Below are 11476 nucleotides of genomic sequence, written 5' to 3'. Positions count from 1 at the left end.
TCCAGTGTTTCTCAACCTTGGTAGCTTGAAGATGGGTGGACTTCAACTCCCAGAATCCCCCAGCTAACGCTGCTGGCTGGGGGATTCTGGGAGTTGAAGTCCACCTATCTTCAAGCTACCAAGGTTGAGAAACACTGCACTAATCTATTCCATGGTACGGGAAAATACTAATAAAAGACATATACGATTAACAAAATTAAGGAATGTTTGAAACCGATCCCTCAAATTCACGCTTCAATTCAAATTGAATAATTCCCCCCCCCGCCCCATGATTTTTCCGGACAATTGTACAGTAAATATTGTAATCGAGATGTCGCTCCGCAATTTTTTTATTTTTTTTTTTACATTTCCGCTTCGCCTGAACTACAATTACCAGGATGCATCGGGACATCGATTTAGCAAGTAATGTTTTTTGTTTTAAAATCTTGCGGTGCATCTTGGAATTTGTAGTTTCAGCCTTTCTTTCGTTGCCATTTTCTGAATGCCTGAAGAGTGGAAGCTTGAAGGGCGCAAGGATTGTGGGGCGGCTAGAGTGTTTTTCTTTCCCGTACTGCAACGTAAGAGAGAGGTATTGGGTCGGAATGTATTTATGGGAAAGGACGGGTGGCAATTAATTTTTTTATCTAAGCGGGGAGGAAAGTAGAAGCATCTGCTGCTTGTAGCAAAAGGAAAACGGGGGTGCTAATTAACTAGACCATTTTTTTTAGGATTCACAACCTATTACAGAGGTTGTGAATCCTATTATACAACCTAATACACAGCCTATTACAGAGCAGACTACAGCATGATTTAACAGTATAAAATTACATCTAAATGACACTATCTACCTAACTAACCAAGACTGAGCTCAAAAAGCTGAATAGGATTAGATCTGCTTAATATTTGAAGGAGACCATCGAGATATACTAACTAGAGCTATAGATCAGTTCAAAGTTCAAAGCCTTTATTGTCATTGTACATCATGTATACAGCGAAATTGGTTTTATTCTTGTATGGACTGCTGGTGCAGTCCATACAAGAATAAAAGAATAATCCTTATACAAGTAGTTAGAGGGAAAAAAAACCTAGTCATATGTTTCCATATGTACGTCATATTCTGTGCAACATGTATATTACTCCGGTGTATGATCTTATGTCGTGGTATATAAATATTACACACTACACTGGCACCAGTGAAATTAGTCATATTAATCTGTTTGTGGTGCTATATTGTGTTTAGGTGTATGAAGTAAAAAAACAAAGCAAAATGAGAAGGCAAAGGCAACTGTAGTCACCAAGAGTAAAACTTGATTCAGAAGTGATTTTACTATGAACTATAAAAACAGTACACTGTTGAATCACAGATAAAACCTCGGATGAAATCACAGTGTGTCTCCCGTAACCAAATGAAGCTTGAGCAAAATCTTTGTAAAGTTCTCTCAATGACCCAATAATATCACTTGCCAAAGTCTCATTCTCTCTTACATAGCTCAGCTTCAGGTCCAACTATAGGGACAGTTGTATAGATGCAACAGTTTTTCAAATAGCCTGGTTGAAGAGTCCCACTTGCAATCTGAAATGATTACAACCCAAATAACAGTTAATATCTCATTCAGTCCTAGGCCTAATATTAACACTCTGGGGGTGGTTTCAGAGCAAGTGTATCCTCCACTTTTGGAGATAGTAGGAGGGATGAGCTCTACCCTCACATTGTTATGTCTGTCTGTTATGTATGTGGAAGCTGGCTATTTGATTTAAAATTTTGCAGGATTGAGTTTCTGAACTAAATGGAGCATCCCTTCAAATAAGGCAAGCAGTCTGCTGAAGACTACCATCCTTTATTCCCTTGTAAAATGCCTAATGTGTCATCTAATTGCCAGCTAAAGATGAAGAGAAATTATGAAGGTGGCCAAATACTGAAATTAGCTACATGATAATTTATTTCTTTATTGGTATAATTTGAATATTTAGCATGACAAAATAATTACAGATCTAATATCGAAAGGTCAAAGCAAGTGAAAATATTGCCTTGCCTGACTTCTCATATTCATAACTGTCACTTGTCATTTGCAGTTGCTAATAATAGATATTTAAATAACTGGGGGTGCTGTTTTGGGCATACATGTAAGTATACATGCCCACAACTTGAAACATTTTGATATTCCTTCAGAGAGGCATTTGCTATTTTTTAGAGGAAGCCATTTATATCCCGAGACATTGGGTTTTTTTTTTAAAGAAATATGACTTGTTTTAAGGAAATAGAATGTCTTTTTGCATGAAAAATGGAATCTCTTTACATAATACAGTCAATAAATCCACATGCAGAAGCTGACTTTTACAGGCAGTTGGTATTTGTTGGATCAGAAGCAATAGTAAAAAATGTAATTTTTCCGCTTTGCATGCTACATTATTTTGAACATCCACCTGCCTTCTTGCACAGCCCATCTCACATAATAGAATAAAGTATTCTTTATTGCCCAAAATGCAATGCATTAGATGCAGACTTGATGTTCTGTAAATGGATGTGCTTCTTCCTTTTACTCAAAGAATATTCTGGTAAAAGAAGGGAGTGGTAGCCCAAGCCTCTGGAGTTAATCATGGGGGAGAGGTGTGGGATGAGGGGGAGAATCTGTGAAGTTTGTCTTGTTTTGCAAAATTTGGTTAGCCAAAATCCACATCTAAGAAGACTAGCTTCATCTTCTATTTATATGCAAATAAACCATTCTTTCCTCCCCAATAAAAGTATGCTGATTTAAATAATTGAATTAAAACTCTGTTTCCATATTGATATATAATTCCTGTGCAGGAAGACATACACTAATTATTTTGCTCTAACAAATTATATACATATAATTATGCATTATTTTCTCTTTGAAGTCAGCTGGATGTAAAATGTTTTAACTATATATAGATTGCACTTTAAATATGCATGCTAATTTTTATGATGTTCTAGTTTTAGAAATTAGGCTCTTCTCTAATTTCTTCAGCAAAAAGTGTCTTAATTGTAATAGATGACTCATTAGTATATGCATGTTTTATATAAAAAGCAGATTTTATTTTAAATCAAGAGGGTTTTTTAAAAATTTTCTTTGAAATGCAGTCCGATATAGATTAACTTAAAAACTAGTCTCGTTAAATTTAATAGGACCTATTGTCAGATAGAATTGCAGCTTAATACAATTTATTTTTAAAAAATTAACATTTACATTTTAAATAAGGTGGGAAAACAGAGTAACATGAGCAACCTAGAACTAAGGAGAAATTTCTGACAGTGAGAAAGTTAGTCAGTGGAACAACTTGCCTCCAGAAGTTATGGGTGCTCCAACACTGGAGGTTTTTAAGAAGAGATTGGACCACCATTAGTCTGAAATGGTTTAGGATTATTTAGGATACCCCATGCTTGAGCAGGGGGTTGGACTAGAAAACCTTCAAGGTCCCATCCAACTTTGTTAATCTGTCTCTTTAACATGTGCTGACCAAGTTGTGTATTTTTCCCCTCCTTTTTTCCTCGTTGAATTTTTTTTTTTTTTTTTTAGTTTTCTCATTGGCATCTTTCAGTCTCAAGAGACTATGGCCCTGATGGCGAACCTATGGCACGCGTGCCACAGGTGGCACACGGAGCCATATTAGTGGGCACACCAGCTCAGCTCTGGGGCGCATGCGCGCGCCGGCCAGCTGATTTTCGGGCCTTCTGGGCCCACCAGAAGTAGGGAAACAGGCTGTTTCCTGCCTCTGGAGGGCCTGGGGGAGGGGGAAGGCCCGTTTTTCTTTCTTACCTGGCTCCAGATCCTCTCTGTGTATCTGGGAACGGCGAAAACAGCCTTTCCCACTCCCTTGGAGGCCCTACGGAGGCTCAAAGGGCCCATTTCCCCACTCCCGGTGGGACAGGAAGTGATTTTTTTCCTGTCCCCAGCCTCCAGAGACTCCTAGAGAGGCTCCTAGAGACTCCTAGAGAGGTTCTGGAGGCTGGGGACAGCAAAAAATGTCACTTCCTGTCCCACCGGGAGTTGGGAAATGGGCCTTTTCAGCCTCCGTAGGGCCTCCAAGGGAGTGGGAAAGGCTGTTTTCGCCGTTCCCAGATACACAGAGAGGATCTGGAACCAGGTAAGAAAGAAAAACGGGCCTACCAGGCCATCATGTGCCAGGAGCGGGCGGGGAGGGAGGAGGGGGTTGCGCACACATGCGCGCAGGCACGTGCGCGCCGACCCTCCCCCGCCCCCCCCTCCTGGCACGCGATGACAAAAAGGTTAGCCATCACTGGACTATGGTATCGTGCTCTGGAAAGAGGTCCTAAAACAGCATCTAGTGTGACTAAAAAGGCCAATTTGAGAGTGGCAATCCCTTCCACACTGAGGGCAGATACGTTCTGTCCCCTGCCCAGCCCCCAGATTTCACTGGTTCCGGTACTGCCTCTTTGCCTCAGCCTGCCGAATAAGTGTCTCTTCGAATTGGAGAAGGCCATGCTGCGTCTTTAGCCTCCAAGCTGAATGATCGGAGGTCAAGGTTTCCCAGTTGTTAATGTCCATTCCCAGGGCCTTTAGGTCCCTCTTGCAGATATCCTTATATTGCAGCTGTGGTCTCCCTCTGAGGCGGTTTCCCTGCACGAATTCTTCATACAAGAGATCTTTCAGAATCCAACCATCAGTCATTCTCACGACATGCCCCAGCCAGCGTAGATGTCGCTGTTTCAATAGTGTATATATGCTAGAAATTCCAGCACGTTCCAGCACTTTAGTTTTCTATGACTTTAACAAAGGGAGTATTTTCTGATTAGATTAGCAAAGGTAACAGTCCAGATCTGGCAAATATCATGCCAATTTTAGATCCAGCAGATGCAAGTCAGCACCGATCTAATTCTGAAATGTCCATTTAAGCTTATTTTTGAAACCATATTAGGGGAATTTTCTGCAGCCAGGCAGGACAGCCATTCTGATTCAGTGTGCAAAGTGTGCATATATAACACCTGCTGGAAACTTTTACCCAAGATATGTCTTTCTCTCATATAGTGCTGCTATTGAGGGCTGTCGGGAAAACCCGGGGGGGGGGGGACGGGGGACAGCTGCTTTAAGATGTTGCCAGTAGGTGCTTTGTGGACATCTGCACATCACCAATCACATTTTGCCCTTCAAATCAAGATTGCAACACAGCCCTAGTTCGCCGCATATTTATGTTCATGGGTGTGTGTGTGTGTGTGTGTGGAATATAGGATACTAGTGAAATCTTTGTGTCCGTTTAGACCAGGAAAATTGTGAGTTTTAACATTTTAAACTATACATGTCCCTGAATTTCCACTATGACCAAATTATCCAATTTCCAAAAAAATACTTTATATATATATTTATTTTATTTTATCAACAAGAGTAAAATACAAAACAAAAAATTTAAAAATTTAAACACTAACAACAACAACAACAAAAAAAAAGAATAACCCAAAGATCAAATAAATCTAACATTAAACATAAAGAATCTACCCTGTCTGGATGTTGAAGAGAAAATAATAAAAAAACTGCTGGATTTTCCTCCACTTATTTAATGGAGCTACAAATAGTAGTAAGCTTTCCCATCCTTATTTAATAAAAAATACCATATTAAATAAACAAATATTCCAGATGGTAAAGTCTGTAATAATCAAATCAAATCAACTCAATCAATTTCCAAAAAACGTCATCAAAAAGTTCCCAGGGAGATGGATCCAAAACCACAGTTCCTGATAAGCCAGCGTTCTATATTATGTTCTCAAAGAGTATTGTGAGCATTGCAGCCCAGCACATTTGGTAGGCATTCGGTTGAAGTAGGCAGTTTTATAGTATTTTTCTGGCTTGCAAAAGAAAGAAGATAGGATTTGAGGAGTGGTGGAAATTTCTAGTCAAATGTCTGTAGCCAAGTATGATTCTCATTATTTATCACAAGAGGCCTGATTTGGCCTTTTATATGCAGTGTTGCAGCATAAGTCATATACTGCATGAACATCTTAAGAAGCAAGTCTTCCTAATATTTGTGGCACTTATTTCTGAGAGAAAAAAATACTATTAGTATCATCAGTCAGTCAGATATGAACTTGTTATATAGTAGGATGGTGTTGGTGGTGATGATGATCAGAGTGATATGATTTGATTAACTTGTTTAGTAGAACATGCTCAAATATCCCAATTTCTTTGCATAGGTAGTGACCAGCACATGGGCCTCAGAGACTTTTGGAAGAACTACCGAATTTTCATTGTTACAGGAACTGGCATGGTGCTAATACATTGGGGATGGTATAAAATCAAGTCCAATCCCCTTTTTCAACCAAAAAAAGAGGACTATTATGAAGACTCTGACATTGTGAGATATGTGCTGCAGCAGGACAAAGAAAACGAAGGGAAATAATTGTAAACTGCTACAGAATGATTTAAGAGGTAAGTACAGAATCATTAAAAGGCAACAAAAATACAGATGGTCCTTGACTTATGACCAAAATCGAGCCCAACATTTCTGTTGATAAATGAGGCATTTGTTAAGTGAGGTTTGCCCCATTTTACAACATTTCTTGCCACAGTTGTTAAGTGAATCACTGCAGTTGTTAAGTTAATGATGCAGCTGTTAAGTGAATTTGGCTTCTGTTGTGGTCCACTGGTGGCTTGGGAAGCTGGCAGCAGAGCCAAACAGTGAGGAGGCTGGGAAGGAACATGGGCCAATCCTGCAGTCTGGGTAAGGCTCGGATGAGGGCTCTGCGTTGGAGGCAGAGATGAGGCCAGGGCCATCTGGGAGTTATGTGCGGACTCTGGAGCCTCCAGAGTTGGACATCAGCGAGGCAGAGAAACGGGGATATCCTGTTTCCAGTGCATGCATGCGCAGAGCTGCCAGAAGGCAAGAACAGTTAAAACAAAAGGGTCGACTTGGGAGTAGGGCTTGGAGATGATTGGCCCCTCCCATAAGACATAAAGGAGGAGCAACTGTTGTTCGTGCTGGCCAGTTTCAAGACTGCAGCTCAATGTTGACTCTGTGTTTCCGTGTGGCCTTGCAAAGTTAATTGCCAATTAGGTCTTGGCAGTGTGTCAAGGGAGATTAAGGTGGGTGTTTATCAGCCTTATCAGAAGAACTGTGGCAGACTTCTGTTGGACTCTTTACAACTATTTGGGACTCATCTGTGAATGAACAGATTGAGAATGAATGGGCTCTGAATGAGCAGAATTCCGAGCTGTTGAAATAAAAAGAGGGTTTTTGGGACTCACTGTGTGCTTTTACTGTATCAGGAAGCCTAGATCAGAATAGCTTCCCCATTAACTTTGTTTGTCAGAAGGTTGCAAAAGGTGATCACATAACCCCAGGATACTGCAACCGTCATAAATATGAGTCAGTTGCCAAGCATCTGAATTTTGATCACATGACCATGGGGATGCTGCAACCATCATCAGTGTGAAAAACGGTCATAAGTCACTTTTTTCAGCACCGTAGTAACTTTGAATGGTCACTAAACAAATTATTGTAAATTGAGGATTACCTGTACAACCATTAAGTCAACCAAAGGAAATGTTGATGAACAGCTAATCTCTTTAATTTCCTACACCCTGTTGTGGTATTGATGCCTCTTCTGGCAGAACTGTAGAGTCTCCCTGTAGGTGGCATAGTAATAATCAGCAGTAGATGGCCTTCAGTGTCAAGCCATAAGGAAGCTTTCCTAACATAGGCATACATGTCAACATTGCAACTTCTGTGAGTAAATCCTAAAACCAGGAAATGAACTGGCAAACCAGTGGTGGGATTCAGCCGGTTCTGTCCGGGTCACACAAACTGGTAGCAGCGACTGTGGGAGGCTCCGCCCACCCGCCCGAACGTAATGCGTGATTACTGCGCATGCTCACATTTGCAAATCGGTAAGGAAAGTAAGTGAATCCCACCTCTGTGGCAAACAGACGGCTAAGGATCTGCTTTGCTGGCATGGCATAGAATTTTCTCTTGGAAAATGAGGATTAGTAAAATTTAGCAGAACCAGGGACTTTCTGATCTGGAGATATTGCTTCTGCCAGCAGTTCATTAATTGGCCTCAAGCAATTCATTTTGTCTGAATTTCATCCTGTTCTCGGAAAAAAACCACAATGCAGTATAGAATTTTGGGAAAAAGATTTTGGAAAAAAACATACGGATTTTAAATACTCAAAATGGACAAATATGTAAGATAATATATTATAATTTGGTGCTTTGGCCAGGATTAATTACAGGATTAGGCAAGAATCCTATAGGAACAAATAATCCCAATATTGATTGTCTCTCTTTTTCTCTGTGAAAATTGTATAGTTTGATATCCCATAGCAATGTTATAGGGCCCCCGTCTCCCCCCTCTCTCCTTCCCTCCCCCCCTCTCTCATACACATATACACACATACATATATATGTACCAATTGTGTATATTCATTATACAGTCCTAGCTGGTTAAATTCATCAGCCATTTCATTTTTTAATCACTTTACAATTTTTGTACATGTAGCAGAACCAAAATATTAGGCAATATTCATGTGATGCTGAACAGATGCAGTTCATCTGCTACCTTGGCAGAGCTATTACGAATGCAGCTTTTGAGCATAATTAATAACAGCACACACTCTGAACTCATTAAAGCAAAATTTGTATCTGTGCCCTTATTCAAAATCATGTATTCTTAACCTGGCTATGTCTGAGCTTTTTTTAAAAAAGCTTTTATCTTTTAAGATAAAAGACTGATGCAAATTAACGAAACTATAAAAAGGAAAGGAGACGTTCATAGGTAAAAGAAAAAAATAAGGAAAAGGGTATATATAAAAAGTGACTCTCCTTCCAGAAAAGTACAATTTCATTAACATCTTCTGTAACATTTCAGTAAAACAGAGATCTCTTCTTTCCATAGCTCAGCCCTATTCAATAATCAAATTATAAAAATTTATCATTCAGTCCTAATCAGCAAGTCTACCAAAAGTAATAACATTATATTTGTTATTATAATATATTTCAATTTAAGATCATATATAATATTTCAACATAATCAATCCATTTTGTATTCCAACTTGACACTTTCTCTACTGTAAAGCAAAATAAATCTCTCATTTATGACCTGATCTTTAAAACCTAGTTGTTCAATCCTGTCAAAAAGAAATTCCATTAATAGCTATCAGAAACTACCACATATATATTGACTCTGATCAAATAAATCCACTTTGAATTCCTTCTGTTTACTTTTCTAGATCTTTAATCCTGTCAAATAATGTCCCACCAGCTAATTTCTTATCATTTTCTCTTTCTTTCCTGTCAGGAACAGTTGCATTAGTTTAGCACATCCCTTTTATAAATCAAAGATAAGATGAGTTTCCAAGTCACTCTTCTGATTTATTGTTTGTATCTCCCCTTTAATTATTAAGATATCAGCTGGTTTCATTTATAAATTCATTGTGGCATCTTTTTCCATATCACACTCATATTCTGGCATTATAAATTCATTTTCAGACCCACAGCTTCTTTTTCCATATTACTTTTGTAATCTGGCATTTTTAAAAAATACGAATCCACATTCAAATCAACCTCAACCTGTTTTATTCAATAAAATCTGTTGTTCTTCTATATCCCACTGTTCCAACATCAGACAATCTTGTAAGTTGAGTACAGTGCTCTGAAACAAACTTAATTCTTTTATAGCAAAACATATTGCTCCATTGTATTAATAGGTCTCTTCTCCTTTAATTGTAATCCTTAGTTCTCTCAGGTTCGCTCTAGTCAACCTTCAAAGTCCCTTCTTAACATCGGTTACTTTTCCAATCAGTAAAACATTTCCACAGGAGATGGTTTCTTATAGTTAATTTCAAAAGCTTCATGTATTCTTTTATAACATTTTAAACACCCCATAGGAAATATTCTTTCAAGTTCATCTACACCATTAACTTTCCAAAGTCAATATTCTTTTGTTGTATTCCAAAAATTAAAGTTCAATTCCATGTTAGGGCCAGAATGGCAACATGTCATTCTATGTGGATGCCCCAGTTGGTTTGGGGCATCCTTTAGTTGCCTAAATTTAATGACTTCCATATATAAATTGGTGCTCTAGCTTTATGCTGTAACAGATAGAGCTAGACAGTTGCGCTAGGGTCTAGGACAACTTGTTGCATGAGGTCAACTCATCATGGGACAATCCATGTGGGATAACTCAACACAGTGAATGTTATCTGCCACTGTTTCGTCTACATTATTTCCATTTTTGTCAATGGAAATAATGTTGAAGAAACAGTAGCAGAACCCTGCGTGGAATTGTCCTTCCATGATTTGTCTTGCTGCAAGTTGACCATGGTGAATTATCCCAGGGCAAGAAGGCTGTGCCAGATTGGTCCATTCCACTTGCACTATTTATTTCATTCTGATTGCAAACGTTGAGGCCTTTTTTCGAAACCACCAAAATTTAGATTCTCTTGCCAATTATTCCTGGGGCAGTTATTAGAAAACAGTGTATGAAAGATCTGGCACAAAAATTGGTAAACCCCCCACCCTCAAAACAGTCATGGTAAAAATCTTGCCTTTTGTAATTTCTCTTTAGCTCGTCAAACCTATAGTTTTCTCCCAAAAAGGACATTCCACATTCCTGGATATTGTCTCGTTCAGATTTTTACCCAAGATCTATGATGTGGCTATGCCCTTTTTATTATGTATATACAGTATGTATACATGCTGTTCTTTAATACAATGAAATCTGGACTTTCTTGCAATTGACACAAATCCATTTCCAATAAAGTTTAAATTAATCAATGTCATATATATGAAAATATTTTAAATATCACTAAACAGCTTCAAATGATTGCTAAGCTATGAGCTGAGAAAATGTGTAAAAATAACACTTTCATCTGTATACCTCTAAACAGAGAAGAAATAAATCCCTGTAAATCAAAGATTGAGTGCTTTATTGGCAAAAATCCATAACTGCCCACTGTTAATGCTATTTTTTCTGCATGATGCTTATATAAAAGATTACGGTGAGTAATCTGAGTTGGCAAATTATCAATGTTTTCTACCATGCAAAATATTCATTCTATGATTATACCTCATTTTCAGAGATTATTTGCCAAGAGTTTTCACTGAAATAAATTGTCTTAATAAATGTATTTTTCTGTGATTATATTATTATAAGATCTCTTTTATTCCCCTCCTTCTTATAGGCATATCTCCTTTATTTATTATAGGTCTCCATCAACAAAAGATGTAAGGCAGCTGGAATAGGAGGAATTGGCTGCCCATGCCTGGATTTTTATTCATTGGTGCCCATGTTGGTATTTACCATCTACCAAAAACAGCAAAGCTTTCTTCAAAAACAGGGCATGGAAATGCACTCAAACGGTCGGGTTGAATGAAACAACTTCAGCAATTATCACATTGATCACATTGTTTAACATCGAATAAGTGCTGTTAAATCCCTTTGTTGTATCGTTGCCTGAGAAGAAAACCCAAGGTCTTGCATGCCTATGTATAATGATAATTAAAAACTGTTTTGTAGAAACAAAACACT

At 38.4% G+C, this 11476-nt stretch overlaps 2 protein-coding genes across 2 annotated transcripts; both read left to right on the top strand.

The window, feature by feature from the left end:
* Positions 1 to 471: 471 nt before the first annotated feature.
* On the top strand, positions 472 to 11275 carry LOC139326207 (uncharacterized). The gene is made up of 3 exons (XM_070956362.1): positions 472 to 557; positions 6143 to 6377; positions 11154 to 11275. The coding sequence occupies exons 1-2, from the start codon at positions 482 to 484 to the stop codon at positions 6346 to 6348; spliced, it is 282 nt and encodes a 93-aa protein (XP_070812463.1). The 5' UTR covers positions 472 to 481; the 3' UTR covers positions 6349 to 6377; positions 11154 to 11275.
* Positions 6707 to 11472, top strand: LOC139308898 (uncharacterized). Its single transcript, XM_070932849.1, has 2 exons — positions 6707 to 6828; positions 11182 to 11472. The coding sequence occupies exons 1-2, from the start codon at positions 6707 to 6709 to the stop codon at positions 11315 to 11317; spliced, it is 258 nt and encodes an 85-aa protein (XP_070788950.1). The 3' UTR covers positions 11318 to 11472.
* Positions 11473 to 11476: the final 4 nt, after the last annotated feature.

Source organism: Pituophis catenifer, unplaced genomic scaffold (assembly GCF_029215685.1).
Source record: "Pituophis catenifer annectens isolate HBS135680 unplaced genomic scaffold, rPitCat1.0.hap2 SCAF_1, whole genome shotgun sequence".
Taxonomy (NCBI): domain Eukaryota; kingdom Metazoa; phylum Chordata; class Lepidosauria; order Squamata; family Colubridae; genus Pituophis; species Pituophis catenifer.
Note: the sequence above shows the minus strand (reverse complement) of the source record. Positions and strands in the feature narration are given on the sequence as shown.

Coding starts and splice junctions, on each gene's coding strand:
- LOC139326207 (XM_070956362.1), top strand. CDS start 482: ATGCCTGAAGAGTGGAAGCTTGAAGGGCGCAAGGATTGTGGGGCGGCT. Junction 558..6,142: donor TTTCTTTCCCGTACTGCAAC/GTAAGAGAGAGG, acceptor TTCTTTGCATAG/GTAGTGACCAGCACATGGGC.
- LOC139308898 (XM_070932849.1), top strand. CDS start 6,707: ATGAGGCCAGGGCCATCTGGGAGTTATGTGCGGACTCTGGAGCCTCCA. Junction 6,829..11,181: donor ATGCGCAGAGCTGCCAGAAG/GCAAGAACAGTT, acceptor GATGTAAGGCAG/CTGGAATAGGAGGAATTGGC.